The 16,204-nt window shown below is 38.1% G+C and overlaps 1 protein-coding gene across 3 annotated transcripts in view; it reads right to left on the bottom strand.

Moving 5' to 3' along the window:
• Positions 1-223: 223 nt before the first annotated feature.
• LOC132101347 (extracellular calcium-sensing receptor-like) overlaps positions 224-16,204 on the bottom strand; it is a 98,219-nt gene continuing 82,238 nt past the window's right edge. Inside the window, exons 1-5 of one of the 3 annotated variants that reach the window (XM_059506236.1) lie at positions 3,285-3,652; positions 2,381-3,166; positions 2,033-2,254; positions 1,619-1,742; positions 224-1,192 (exon numbers count right to left, since the gene is read on the bottom strand). In XM_059506236.1, coding sequence (XP_059362219.1) covers positions 279-1,192; positions 1,619-1,742; positions 2,033-2,254; positions 2,381-3,166; positions 3,285-3,605 — 2,367 coding nt within the window. In that variant the 5' untranslated portion in view covers positions 3,606-3,652 and the 3' untranslated portion in view covers positions 224-278. Of the gene's footprint in view, positions 1,193-1,618; positions 1,743-2,032; positions 2,255-2,380; positions 3,167-3,284; positions 3,653-16,204 lie in introns of those variants that run through there. The other 2 variants (XM_059506237.1, XM_059506239.1) reach the window with 2 other exon arrangements.

The raw sequence follows: 16,204 nt of genomic DNA, 5'->3' as shown, positions 1-16,204 counted from the left end.
TAGATATTTTTTTTATTTTTTTTATTTTATTTTATTTTTTTATAAATTTGCGAAGATGTTAAAAAGATGTTTTCACTCTACCATTATGGTATATAGAGTATAGACTGATGGGGGAAAAAAAGGTCATTTATAGCAGTTTAGCATAAGTCAGCAAAAAAAAAAGAAAAAAAAAACAGAACTATATATATATATATATATATATATATATATATATATAGTACATTAATATTAAAGGACGACTGATATTTAATATTAAGCAGTTGCCAATTGCATGAATTTCAGAGGGCTTTTGATGGTACTTTGCCCATTAAATGTTTTTTTGTATTCTGCTCTGGTCGAAAAACAATAATGAAACACTTGGGAGCAAAAATACATAGAATCAAACCAAAGCTTGAAGCTAAGATAGCAAATATCTCCACAGCTACGGTGAATTTACCTGGAGAGCTGACATAAGAAGGAATAAATGTGATCCATACAGCACAGAAGATGAGCATACTGAATGTGATGAACTTAGCCTCATTGAAGTTATCAGGCAGCTTTCGGGCAAGGAAAGCTAAAACAAAGCAAAGGAATGCTAACAAGCCAATATAACCCAGTACAGCCCAGAAACCTATTGCTGATCCTAGACTGCATTCTAGAATTATCTTTTCTTTGTACTGATGCATATTGTTATAAGGAAAAGGTGGAGATATTTTTAACCAAAGCACACATATAAGTACCTGTACAAGTGTGAAGCCCAAAACACTAAGTCTCTGTTGAAGAGGCCCAAACCATTTCATGACATTACTTCCTGGAAGTGTAGCTTTAAAGGCAATTAACACTACTATTGTCTTCCCCAGAACACAGGAGATACAGAGGACAAAAGTGATCCCAAATGCTGTGTGACGCAACATACAGGACCATTCAGTGGGCCGACCAATAAAAGTAAGTGAACAGAGGAAACTCAGAGTCAATGAGAAGAGAAGCAGGAAGCTTAGTTCTGAGTTGTTTGCTTTTACTATTGGAGATGCCCTGTTTTTGTAGAACACTAAAGTTATGCTCAAAGCCACTAAAGAGCCAGCAACAGAGAAAGCAGCCAGTATAATCCCAAGGATATCATCCCAGGAGAGAAACTCCACTGGTTTAGGAAGACACTTGTCTTTCTCATTATTGGGCCAATACTCAGGTAGGCATTCGTGACAATCTAAAGAATCTGAAAGATCAAGAAGTCAGTGCATAACAGCCATTCCTGAACCACAGGAACAAAATGAAGACTTACAGATTTTCAGACTAAACTTTTTTAGAATGACCACCTCAGTAGATAAAGAAGGGTAAATGATATCATGCAAAAATGTGTGTGTGTGTGTGTGTATGTGTATGTGTATGTATATATATATGTGTGTATATATATATATATATATATATATATATATATATATAAGGCATATCATATATGTTAACCAATTACATCAATGTCTTTTTATTTGTATTTTTTTTTAATTTACGGTGTAAATTTAACTTGCACCTTGCACATTTGTTCAGGAGATTTTTTTAATGATTCCTTTCTTTATTTTAGACACATACTTATCAGTTAAATGTTTTTAATTTATTAAGAATAATGTCAAAAAAAAAAAAATACCTGTCTCATTGCTGATCTCTCCGTCTGCACAGTTAATGCAGTCATAACAGCAGACAGGTCTTCCTTTTTTCACAGCCTTCCTCGTACCTGGAAGACAGCTATCACTGCACACAGACACAGGCACCTGCGGGTGACAGATACACACAGCATCAGAGTAAGAAGAAAAAAAAATCTTTGGGTACAAATGTTCTAAAACTGATAAAATCGGTTAGATGTTTAAAATAAAGGGGCAAAACGTTTCATAATGAATTAATCTGCTTTTATTTCTCATATTTTGGTATGTCTGGTATATATTGGTTTTAATGATTTTTCATTCATTTATTAAATCTAAGTATATGACAGGGAAAAATTATTGTATGTTTATATTAATAGAATCAAAAATATATTTAAAATAAATAAATAAATAAAAAGTACCTTTTCACTGCTATCATACCAAATGATACCTCTGTTCAGACTGAATTCTTGGCCTTTAGGCTTGGATGCATCATATTGACCCACTGTCACAAAATCGACAAAACCATCTCCTTGAAGTTGCCAGTTCACAAGTTCATATCTGGCCACAGGGTCTCCATTTGTGTCGAATGAAACGGGATAATTATTTTTAGTAAAATTCACTCGCTTGAGTTGATCAAAAACCTACAAGATGGACAATAAATAAATACATAAACGTTACGATATAGTAAGATTCAAAGCTAAATGTATAGCTACTATTATATTAACACTAATTCCTTTTTTAAGTTATTCCACGATAAGCAAACTTACACGTCGGTGCTCAACTTTGATGTTTTTGTCGCATTGTTTTTCGTTACAGATGATGCTATGGAGGGCATACGCTATAGCATATGTGGCTTTGTACACCATGTTACTGATCCTCAACTGGGAAGTGTCTGTGTACGGGTTCTGTATAGCGCGCAGGTCCTCCGTGCCATCACACGCTGGCATTCCAGTGGAAGAACCTGTCTGACGTTTTAGACTACAGCTGAATGAACTTTCCCATAATTCTGTCAGCAGGGGCAATTTAAGCGCTTGTTCTGGAGACAGGTCAAGTAGAAAATTACGAAAACCAGGGATAACAGACCGCGGAATTGCGAAACCTACAGCACCAATACAAAAATTAAACCGCATCATTTGGGGGTCTGTAACCCACGCCTCGCTGCCGATCCACTGCATCGGGGGAGGAGGCTGCTGGCTCAGCTCTTCTAAGAGAAATTTTATATCACCTGCGCCCATGAAGGCAACTATTACACGAGCCGATGACTTGCGAATAACATCAGCCACTCTTTTCAATTTACTGCGTGGCTGGGTCCTGTAGTAGGCCTCAGAATACTCCACACAAATTCCCTCCTGCTCCGCAGCTTTCAGGAATGATGCCATGCCATTGTTCCCGTAGTCTGAATCACTGCGCACAGCTCCGATCCACGTCCATCCGAAGTGCTTGACCATCCGTGCCAGTGCTGCCGCTTGATGGTGATCACTGGGGATGGTCCTGAAGAAAGTAGGATGCTGCCGCTTGTCACTGAGACACGCACACGTTGCGTAATGACTCACCTATATGTGTGTGTGTGTGTTGAGAGAGAGAGAGAGAGAGAGAGAGAGAGAAAGAGAAATTGTGATACAGCTCCAGCATGTTTTTCATTATAATAAGACTATCGTTTTGCGCAAGCACCTGTGGAACTCCAAGAGGACCCAAAAGTCTTGAAATGCTTACAGCCGGCGTGGAAGCAGAATCTCCGACCAGTGCGGGAACTGCAGCAGATTTCGCACAGGAATCAGTGTCGTTAAATACAGGATCTAGTCCGTTGGCAAGCTGCAAAGCTACTTTAATCGCCATTGGCACAGAAGCACACGAGTCATATATGTGGTACCCTATAGTGACGCCCGGTAAAAGATCGGAGCTGTTGTTTATCTCTTGGACAGTGAATTCCAAGGCACGAGCCAGTCGCAACCCTCTTAAATCCATGCTGTTGAAATACACACACAATCGCATCTTATTAAAAATAAACAGTTTGCTCGCTCGCTTCTTATTTTAACTCATTTTACTTAACCACAAATAAAATAATGCAAATGCAATTTTAGCACAATCAATTAAAAAAAAAATGCCCTGGTCTGTTAAGGATTGTTTTAAATTTTGAATCAAACGCAAACCTTCCACTGCACACTAGTGGTTGTGGCCTTCTGGTATAGGTGTACTTCTCTGCTCTCACGTAGTAATGAATCGTGAAAGCCCCTCCAATAATGAAGTCTCCATCCTCGAAGAGATCAGGGAGCTGAGGGTCACCTTGGAGGATGCAGGTGCCTAAATTAATCCCACACACAGCAGGACAAAGACTGCTAATGCACAATAGTGTCATTGTCAGTAAAAGATGAACATTCATTTCTCCTGCTATGCAAGCAACCACTCAAAATGTGAGCTGAGCATTATTACACTTTGTTTTATATACCCACCAGCCACTGCTGTTATAAGTTTTAACTCTTCACTGGGAAACCCAAGAGGGTGTGGTTAAGATTTCACTTCAGTCAATGAGAGAATGTGCCTCAAGTGTATAAAAGTTTCAGGTTTTCTAGATCGCCTGTCAACTCCAAGATAAATGAGTCACAATAAAAGCATGTTTGTTTTATATTTTCTTTTACTTTATTTTTATTTTGCAAAGGATTTGTAATGTCTCACTTTTGTTTTAGTTATACAGACATGATTGAAAACCATTATCTAAATGCAATTATAAAACATTATAAATAAAAAGTTACAATCATTGTACTTTTTTTGTCCAACTTTAATTTTATAAAGATCTAAATGCTCTACTTGTCCTATATATAAATTAATTTAAAGAATATGTCAAAATACAAATAAATAATAACCTTAAAATAAAATACATCCATCAAGTTAATAATCAAACCTAAAATCTGTGTGGACGATGGCACTGTTGTATTATTTATTGGAGCTTTGTCGTAAATTCCATGTGTTATCATTAGAGATTGAAACGTCACATTTTAATTTGGCTTACCAATCAAATGTATTTATTCTGTATTTGACTTTGAATGAACTGTACATGTAGGCCTATCTATCAGGTGATTGCTGCAAAGCCTGATGTCCGCCCTCACCTACATTCTCCACTTCGTTCTGGTATAATCTGGAAATGGTCAGGCAAAGAACAAATTTCGAAAAGTAAAAAAGGTCAGCTATTAAAAAAATGAATTAATTAAAAAATAAAAAACAGCGCGAGAGTAACCAGCTAACCTACTCAGTTGAACTTTTCCGCGTCTTGTGTTTGAATGCTTTAAACTCCTTTGAATGTTTAAATTGGCAAGTGGCTAGTCTTAAAAACACATGAAAATGATAAGCTTTTGTGATGACACGCAGCAGTGGGCTGTCAACTGTCTTTTAAGGCTGGCCTCAGCCAGAAGGTTGAGATCACCAAGGGGCCCCCCTCAGCCATGGGCACCTATAATCGCCACCACCTTTCACCCCACTAGCAACGGCCCTTTGTAGAATTCATGTTGGTAAATTCAATTCAATTCAAAGTTATTTGTATAGTGCTTTTAACGATACAAAAAATTGCAAAGCAACTTTACAGAAAATTACGTTTTTACAACATTTAGTAGCTTATCAGTGGTGACTGTCAATTTATGGTCATATAACAGACATTTTCAGAAAAAAATTAATACAAGATGTAGTCAACCAGACAATGAACTCAATTAACAGCAATTATTATATGGTGCAATCACACTTGTAGCAATAATTGGTAGTTCTGTATGTTTTTTCAGGGTTAGCATCATCTGAGGTCCTCTGAGGGGTTGGCATCATCTCCTAGGTGTTCTGGATCCAGACTGGAGCTTGTGTAAATCCTAGTAACCATGGGATGTAAATCCTGTGGCAAAACAGAGAAACAAATAGAGACATAATTAGCATAGCTGTTGTTCCAACCAAGTAAAATTTATTAGTTTAACCCAAGCTAAATAATAATAATTCACATTTGATCAGATACAACTGCAGTCACAAATTAGGAGATACATTATTTGTACTTGGCGAAAGCAATGTGTTTTTAATCTAGATTTAAACAGTGAGAGTATGTCTGAACCCCGAACGTTATTAGGAAGGCTAATCCAGAGTTTGGAATAGTGGCTGCTATCCTAGGAACTACCAAAACTCCAGCGTTTTGTGACCTTAGGGAGCGTGATGGATTGTAGCGTGGTAGAAGGCTAGTTAGGTACACAGGAGCTAAACCATTTAGGGCCTTAATCTAGACTAGCCGCTGGATTTTGGACCACCTTTAGCTTGTTTATTGAACATGCAGGACAACCACCTAGCAGTTACTGACTTTTGCCTTTGTGTGACTTCTCACGTTTTGCAAAGGCAGAGTACAATAACTTCAAAATAGGGGTAAAAATCAAGTTTGAGCTCACACATTTTTAATGCAGATAATTTTCATTACTAAAACATATAATTGTTAAATTTCCAGTGTATTTCCTATAATTAATTTTGCTGGAGAAGTAAAAAAAAAAAAAAACTTTAAAGTCGTTTTTCTCAGTTTCACACTCTAGCTATTTTATTTATTTATTTTTTTTATGTTTTTATCATGTATTAATGTTTTATTGCATTGTGACAGATTGCAGTAGCCAGAATTTCTGCTGGGTCTTAAAAAGTATCAATTTAGTTGTATCAAATTTAAGGCCTTAAAAAGTCTTAAATCGTACAAGTCTTAATTATGATTTCAAGAGGTTTAAATTTGAGGACGGAAAGACCAGAATTGCGATATGTCTGAATGTGACAATTACACTTCAAAAGGCTAACGTTATGATTTCATTGAATAAACATCAACGCTGCACATTCAAAGTCCAGTGCTGTGCTGCTTTGTGTTCTGCTTTTACTGGGGAAACCGTTATATTTCTACCAAACGCTCCACCTGCTAGCAGAGACTGAATGAGCATTTTCAATACAACTGTTGTTTTGTTCAGAGTTCAGAACAATGCAAAAATCGACCCATGTTTTTACCCTGCAAACATGCTGAGCTTTAATGTGAACTGGTGGATAGATAAGAAGACAATGCATTATAAAAATCTAAACATGGGGTGTGTAATATGACGTCTGCGATAATATCGTAATTGTATTTTTAATGATGTGCAATTTTATATTGTATATTGCGAAAAGAAAACACACCTACAGAGTGCACTTATACATTAGGTCAGTGGTTTTCAACCTGTGGTCCGTAGGCTGTGCGATTAAACAAAATTGTCATAAAATCACGATTTGATTTGATTTCTAAATCACTTAATAGCACGATTTTCCGCGGCCCTGACCTCCCGTAGTATGCTATCCGATCCAATCAGAATGCATTGCGCCTAGCGTGAGCACAGAACAGACTGGGCATATGCCTAAATGCAGGATCACACACTGTCTGTGATGCGCCTTTTTTTCCGAGCCCATGTTAACGGATCAGAGCGTTCACACTGCACGTGGTAAAAGGCTAGAAATAAAAACGTGCGAAAATAATTCATATCTAACACATGAGCATAGAGAGAATTGTGAGTGCACAGGATGCTGTTTAAGTGAGAGGAGACACGTTTTAAGTACACACACTCTCTCTGCGCAGAGCAGCGTGTATCTGAGCAAGCACGTCTGGTTTTGTGACAGAGCAAAGGAAATCTGCGTGCGAACAGAGAGATTTGCACTCGTGCATTATTTTAATGTGCTTTCGCGTTATATTTATGCACTCTCGTTGCTGACCGCATACACATACCAGGGTTTCCCATACATTCATTAATTTGTGGCGGCCCGCCACAATATCAACGCTGACCGCCACGGATTGATTCAGATTTTAAAACTATTTAATATGGGTACAATTGTATTTTATGGTAGAGCTGCGCGCTGCTTGCTCCCTCCCTCTCACAAACTGACAACGGAGGCACACATGACTAGCCCCTCCTCTTCGAACACGATCTGAATCAAAACATGAGCATGCGTTAGTTACAGATTGTTGCCGGTGCTTAACCCCAGCGAAGATTCCAGAATCAATCCGGAGTTGAATGGTTAGTAATGAACACTGTTGCTCAACATAACTCTGAGAAGTTAGTCTATGTTAAGCGCTGTCGCGTTTCCATTACAGATTCGCGCAAAACTTTTGTGTTTTTTTTCTAAATATTGATAAACAACTATTGCGAAATGACGGCGTTTCCATTAACCAATGTTATGCGACTAAAACGTCATTTTTTTCCTCTCGCGATCAGTCATCCCAAAAATCATGGCAACGGACATTGGTAGGATTATATATATCACAGCCACCAGACTAGACATTATATTATTATTATCTCCAGGTTCAGGTTGGTGTGTGTTGGTTTTTTTCCACCTCAATCTCCAGGTTTGTGTGTGTGTGTCAGAGTCTGTGTGTGTCCACCTCCAGGTCCAGTTTGGTGTGTGTGTGAGCCTGTGTGTGTCTGAGTCTGTGAGTATGTGTGAGTCTTTTTGAATGTTTGAGTGTGTGAGCCTGTGTTTGAGTGTGTCAGTAAGTTTGTGAGTTTGAGTGTGTGTGTGTGTGTGTCCATCTCCAGGTCCAGGTTTGTGTGTGTGTGTGTGTTAGCAAAATTTGCAACAAGAAGTCTGTGGAGCAGTCATAGCATAGAAAGTGTTGCAATGGCATAGCAATGTAGCAATAGCAATGTCTGTAAAGGGATAGTTCACCCAAAAATGAAAATTCTATCATCGTTTACTCACCCTCAAGTTGTCCCAAACCTGTATGAGTTTCTTTGTTCTGCTGAACACAAAGGAAGATATTTGGAAGAATGTTTGTAACCAAACAGATCTCGGTCCCCATTGACTACCATAGTATATCTTTTTTCCTACTATGGAAGTCAATGGGGACCGAGATCTGTTTGATTCTGTCATTCTTCCAAATATCTTCCTTTGTGTTCAACAGAACAAAGAAACTCACACAGGTTTGGAACAACTTGAGGGTGAGTAAACGATGATAGAATTTTAATTTTTGGGTGAACTATCCCTTTAAGATATCTGACACTAAGTGTTGGCAATGGAAATGTGTACTTGTCACTAAAAATATATGATATATTTATGATATATATATATATATATATATATATATATATATATATATATATATATATATATATATATATTATATATTTAACTTAACCAAAAAAGTCCCTCTATACATTTTGTTACATCTTTACTATAGTGATAATTTTGACTTATGTCTATTCTAGAGACGTTATAACTTTTTGATAAAGCTCTAATTGGTTTTCTTTTGGAAATATATTTCAAATTAATCCTAAATGAATTTATGACTGTAAAAGCATATCGGTGTGTGTCACAATCACAAAATTGATCAAAGAAATCGTGATAGGTTTTTTTTTTTCATATCGCACAGCCCTATTTCATTCATTAAATACAGTTAACAATCTAGCTTCTGAGTACTAAGTTATTAACCCAACAATAGCGGGGTCAGTTAATTTTTTTGAAGTGGGCCACGCAAACATATGTGTGTGAGTTGAAAAAGGTTGGGAACCACTGCATTAGGTGATGAAGTCTAGTAGGTTAGACGAGTGAGCGTTCGCGCACTTAAAGTGCGTTCTTTCACTGTATGCATTAATCAGTCAATTACATGCATTTAGAATTATCACATAATTTAAGATAGGGGGCAGAAAATTTCCATTTATATAATTTCATATAGTTAATATCCGTGAAGAGTGCCATCTCCCCAACCAAACCCAAAAAAAAGAAAGCATGATTACAAATGTGATATTGATTTTATACAACAGTTAAATAAACAAGTATTTAATATTAAGAGATTACGTTTGGACACCATATTTCCTGGATTTGATCTATTTCTCCAACAAAAAACACAGCCATGGCGCTGTTTTGCATCTCTGAACACCAGGACGCTGTTTTGTATGAAGGTAATTTAATGCCAAATAGATTTGCATATGCAGGGTAACAGTTGTGGAAGTGGACATAAAACTGTAAACGTAAATTAAATTTGCATGCAAAAGATAAGCTTTGTAAAGGTGTAAATAGCGTTCAAGCATAAGAAAAAATGATTTGTAGCATTTTACTGTGATTTGTAAGTGTAATTCAAGTATTGTGAAACTGCAGCTTTATGCTAAAGAAAAATAAATATTATCTGCATTCGTCTGACTTCCATTTTTTCTGCGCTTACACTTTTGGCACATTGTTTTCGCTAAAATACGGTCAAAAGTACTGCAAGCCTGTAAACAGTGATTTGCAAGTAAAAACAACAGTTTAAAGAACTGCAAAATGGATTGACTGCATAAAACCAATCTGTATGTGTAAAAAAAAAACTGTTGCAAATTTCTAAATGACAAGTTGTGCATGTGGTGCAAAAAGTTCCCGAAATAAACAGATATGTACAGCTCCATCTTTCTTTTCTGTGCACTTACAATTTTGGCACAATACTCTCACTAACTGAGCCCCTTTCACACTGCACGTTGGACCCGGAAAATTGTCGGAACTTTGCAGGGTCGCCTCCTGTGTGAATGCAAACACATCCCGGGACTGATTCCGGGATTGAACCTGGGATCATTGCCTGTGCGAGCGCGGTGTGAACAAAAGCCAGAACTAATCCTATAAATGATATTAGTGATGACATAGTTATCGTGCGACTCTTTGAACGGGTGTTTTCAATAATACAACCCAGCATTGCCAGAAGAGCTAGTCTGTGTTTTAAATGCAGAGAGTGGTGTTCGTATACAAAAGAAACTAAAATAAAACAAACAGAAATGTGCACAAACTGGACAGACGCAGAGACCACGGAGCTCCTCACTATCCGCACTGAAGCTGAGATCGTTCACCAGCTCATTGGAACGGTACGTGATGCGGTCGTGTGTGAGTGGTTTCTCCACAACGTGGTTTCTCGAGAGAGAAATTGCAGGTCATCAGTAAGCTCAATTCTTTGAGAAAAAAATGGCGTACTTAACTGTGAAAGGTTTCACAGATTGGAATAGTTAAGGGCTCAGGGAATGGTCAACTGACCCAAACTGAACTTTGAAAGTTTTCACAAATCAGAATACTGATGTACATGACCCAGGGAACCTTTAACTGACCCGTACTGAACTGTGAAAGTTTTCACAGATCAGAATAGTGATGTTAGTGACCAAGGGAAGGGTCAGCTGACCCGCAGTGATCTGTGAAAGTTCTCACAGATCATAATAGTGATGTTACTGACCCTGGGAAGGGTCAGCTGACCCATTCTGAACTGTGAAATTTCTCACAGATCAGAATAGTGATGATAGTGTCCCAGGGTAGGGTTAGCTGACCAGTAGTGTACAGTGAATGTTTTCATAGATCAGAATAGTGATGTTACTGACCCAAGGAAGAGTCAGCTGACCCGTACTGAACTGTGGAAGTTTTCACAGATCAGAATAGTGATGTTACTGTCCCAGGGAAGGGTCAGCTGACCCATACTTAACCGTGAAAGTTTTTACAGATCAGAATAGGGATGTTACTGACCCTGGGAAGGGTCAGCTGTCCCGTAGTGAACTGTGAAAGTTTTCACAGATCAGAATAGTGAAGTACATGACCCAGGGAACAATTAGCTGACCCTTACTGAACTGTGAACGTTTTCACAGATCAGAATATAGAAGTTTCCCCCTTTTTCGTATAATATTGTCATGCGGTTGCTGTTCCAGTGAATAACGGTTTCCAATTCATTAGGTACATGAGCTGATATGATTGTCACAACTGATTCCACAGGTATGTGCTCCATCCATTTCCCAGCTACACGCACAATGTATTTTCTGTTCATAGTACATTTCTGTAAAAAAAATATGTCCAATCGGAATTTTTCCACTAAGGTGGTATCAAATTCTGCCTGGACCAGCTGTCTGCATTGGCTGATTATATTATTATTACATTCTTATGATGCAGTGTACTGCATTTTCAGGGCTAGAAATGTCTTTGACCACTAGAAAGACACAATTCAACATCTTGATTCCCATTGTCTCCACTCCAACCTCTAAGTAAGCCCATTGGCCACTGTGAGCTTTACCTAAACAGCTGTGGAGAGAATGTCATCTTTACCACACACATTGTCTCTGAAAGAAATATTGGTTACTGTGCTAACCTAAATTCCTATGTCCATTAGGCCTTTAGTGGTGACACCACAAATGGAAAGCTCTACCACAGGGCATGTACCAACTGCACATTTCAACAACTGGTCAGAGTTTTGCTTTTGAGGGCAATTCTTAGCCACATGTCCGGCGACTTGACATTGAAACATATTGGCTGTCCATCCTCAGTTTACTTATAAAGCCATGAATGGTTTAGCACTTCAATATTTGAACAAGCTCTTGTTACGTTATAATCTTCCATGTCTGCTGCATTCTCAAAACTCAGGCAATTTGATAATTCCTAAAATATCAAAATCAACTGCGGGCGGCAGATCCTTTTCCTATTTAGCGCCTAAACTCTGGAATAACCTGTCTAAAATTGTTCGGGAAGCAGACACACTCTTGCAGTTTAAATCTAGATTAGAGACCCATCTCTTTAACCTGGCTTACACATAACACACTAATATGCTTCTAATCTCAAAATCCGTTAAAGGATTTTTAGGCTGCATAAAATTAGATAAACCGGAACCGGTAACACTTCCCATAACACCTGATGTACTTGCTACATCATTAGAAGAATGGAATCTATGCTAATATTAGTCTGTTTCTCTCTTATCCCGAGGTCACCCTACCACAGTACGTATCCAGACCAGATGGTGGATCAGCACCTAGAAAGGACCTCTACAGCCCTGAAAGACAGCCGAGACCAGGACAACTAGAGCCCCAGATACAGATCCCCTGTGAAGACCTTGTCTCAGATGACCACCGGGACAAGACCACAGGAAACAGATGATTCTTCTGCACAATCTGACTTTGGTGCAGCTTGGAATTTAACTGCTGGTTTCATCTGGTCAGAGGAGAACTGGTCCCCTGACTGAGCTTGGTTTCTTCCAAGGTTTTTTCTCCATTCTGTCACTGATGGAGTTTTGGTACCTTGCTGCTGTCACCTCTGGCTTGCTTAGTTTGGGACACTTCATTTACAGCGATATTGTTGACTTGATTGAAAATGATTGCACAGATACTATTTAAACTGAACTGAGATGATGACATCACTGGATTCAATGATGAACTGCCTTTAACTGTCATTTTGCATTATTGATACACTGTTTTCCTAATGAATGTTGTTCAGTTGCTTTGACGCAATCATTTTTGTTTAAAAGTGCTATATAAATAAAGGTGACTTGACTTGACTGTGACTTAGGCCAAGAGGTCTCCTCCCTCATACTGCCACACCTGGCAGCCAAATTTTACACAGCTTTAGTCAGTTCACTTATTCACTTTGCCTTGCTCAGCTACCACTTCAAGAACATCCTCTAAGGTGACAGTTTTTCTATCTTGCACCCTGAGGACTGAACACTGTGTCATGTTACTACAACAGCGAGACTTTTTGAACTTGCTGGGGGTTCTTCAACAAACCAAAGCTGGGCTTTATCTCGCACATCTATCATTGTACACCTAGGGTGAATTTGCACACATTTGCGAAGCTCCCTTTAAAGTGATGGATCGTGGACCCCTTCAACAAATTGATCTCTTAATGCCACCATTTCATTCAAAATAGCATAAAGGGAACATTTCAGAAATTAACTGAGAGCTTGTGACAGAACATGAGAAAAATCTCTTATATTTCCCCCCTGAAGTTGTTTTTGACTATAAAAACTGTACAGGAGTTGAGGTCTCTAAACGCCTGAGGTACCCTGAGGTACTCAAACAAATTGTTAACCCCATCATAAGTAACACTATGAAGGCAGACCTCTTTCAAGGCTGTGCCCCTTAACAAAGCCATAACAAAATAATTTTGATCTTGTTCAAACTGATGTCTAGCATGCAGCACCTGTTTGACTTCCTCTAAAGACATCAACTGACCTGCCATCTTTCTCAATGTCACCACAATATGGTAATATGTGCCTTTCTCTTGGAACATACACGTAAGATCTGTGATTCAGTGTGGAAATCGCAGCCATTGTATTTTCATGTTTACTGTGCAACTCTCTTATTTTTTCTTTTACATTAGCTCCACTATGATCATCTTCAAAATTTCAACATTCTGGTCCCCGAGCCACTTAGTTATCACTTTTGCCTTATGGCACGGTGCTCCATCGTGCTGGAAAATGCATTGTTCTTCACCAAACTGTTGTTGGATTGTTGGAAGAAGTTGCTGTTTGAGGGTGTTTTGGTACCATTCTTTATTCATGGCTGTGTTTTTGGGCAGAATTGTGAGTGAGCCCACTCCCTTGGATGAGAAGCAACCCCACACATGAATGGTGTCAGGATGCTTTACTGATGGCATGACACAGGACTGATGGTAGTGCTCACCTTTTCTTCTCCAGACAAGCCTTTTTCCAGATGCCCCAAACAATCGGAAAGGGGCTTCATCAGAGAATATGACTTTGCCGCAGTCCTCAGCAGTCCATTCACTATACTTTCTGCAGAAGATCAATCTGTCCCTGATGTTTTTTTTTGGAGAGAATTCTTTCCTTGAAGTTCTTGATGATCCTATAAATTGTTGATTTAGGTGCAATCTTAGTAGCCACAATATCCTTGCCTGAGAAGCCATTTTTATGCAATGCAATGATGGCTGCACGCGTTTCTTTGCAGGTCACCATGGTTAACAATGGAAGAACAATGATTTCAAGCATCACCCTCCTTTTAACATGTCAAGTCTTCCATTCTAACCCAATCAGCCTGACATAATGATCTCCAACCTTGTGCTCGTCAACATTCTCACCTGAGTTAACAAGTCGATTACTGAAATGATCTCAGCAGGTCCTTTAATGACAGCAATGAAATGCAGTGGAAAGGTTTTTTTGCGATTAAGTTAATTTTCATTGCAAAGAAGGACTGGCCATTCATCTGATCACTCTTCATAACATTCTGGAGTATATGCAAATTGCTATTATAAAAACTTAAGCAGCAACTTTTCCAATTTCCAATTTTTATGTAATTCTCAAAACTTTTGGCCACGACTATACCTGAAATGACATAATGTGCATATTACTCACTTTTTCCAGGTTTCTTACAGTACACACTAATATATCACTTCTCCTATGTAAACAGGCCTCGTCTGTACACACAGTGTGTTAGCTCAGCCACACTCGCACATCAACGCTGTCCTGCTCAACATCCAACTGCTGGATGATAACAGATTACACTCAGACAGCAATTGCACACACATGCAGCATAACTCTGTGACTTCTTCAATGCGTGCTCGCTCTCGCATGTTCAAACATGTACGCAATGATGTCACCTGCTTATTCTTAAAAGGCCTTTCATTTTGTTGTCCACAGCTAGGTGCACCATTAACCTTATCAATATTTTAACCTCTCTTAACCATCAACTGTTTAAGAATCTTAAAGGGATAGTTCACCAAAAAATGAAAATTCTGTCATTAATTACTCACCCTCATGTCGTACCAAATCAGTAAGTTGATTTTCAAGACATTGTCAGAACAGAAATTAAGATATTTTTGATTAATTCTGAGGCCTCTCTGACCCTCCCATACACATAAATATAAGTACCACAATCAAGTCCAGAAATGTAGCAAGGAGATTGGTAAAACAATCCATTTGACATCAGGGGTTCAACCGTAATTTTATAAAATTACAAGAATACTTTTTGTACACAAAGAAAACAAAAAAATAATGACTGTATTCAACAATTTGTCTTCGTGGCGTCACCCTGGTGCCATTTTGGAGACTATCCAATGAATGTAAATGGTGTATGCTATTCTGTGAATAAATTTATTCTTTGAAAAAAGTCGTTATTTGTGTTTTCTTTGCATACAAAAAGTATTCTAGTAGCTTCGTAAAATTACGGTGTACTGTATGTTCCAAGATGTCACATGGATTATTTTACCAATCCCCTTGCTACGTTTTGCATCTTGATCGTGGTAATTACATTGCTGTCTGGGGGGAGGTCAGAAAGCTCTCATAATTCATCAAAAAATATCTTAATTTGTGTTACCAAGATGAACGGAGGACTTATGGGTTTGGAACGAGCGTGAGTAATTAATGCCGGAATTTTCCTTTTTTTGGTGAACTAACCCTTTAATCTGTTTTTACTCATATGTCACAATGTTCAGATTAGATAGGGAACAGCAAAAGTGTTACTTTGTGCACCTTTTCTGAAAATAAAAGCATCTCAAAATAAAGGTCCTGTTTTTTTTTTTTTGTGATTTCCGGGATTTTTTTTTTTTTTTTTTTTACTCTGAACGGCCAGTAATTTTTGGCCCAGGAACATCACAGGTGTGACTTTGTGCCAGTTTGTACAAAGTAAAAGCCATTTAAATCAAACTCCTTGATTAAACATTAAAGCATACTAGTGTGACAAACAGTGCAAATTTTCATCAGTTTGTATTTAATATTGTGAAGATTATTCATAAATAATGCACTCAAAAAAATTAGGTGCCTATTCTGAGATAAAAGAGGCCTCCGATTAATCAGATGCAAATATAAATATAAAATGAGTCCTAAATGAAAGAAAAGAAGTTGACAAAAAGATTGAATCTAATACTTG

The sequence above is a fragment of the Carassius carassius genome, chromosome 23 (assembly GCF_963082965.1).
Source record: "Carassius carassius chromosome 23, fCarCar2.1, whole genome shotgun sequence".
Lineage (NCBI taxonomy): Eukaryota > Metazoa > Chordata > Actinopteri > Cypriniformes > Cyprinidae > Carassius > Carassius carassius.
Note: the sequence above shows the minus strand (reverse complement) of the source record. Positions and strands in the feature narration are given on the sequence as shown.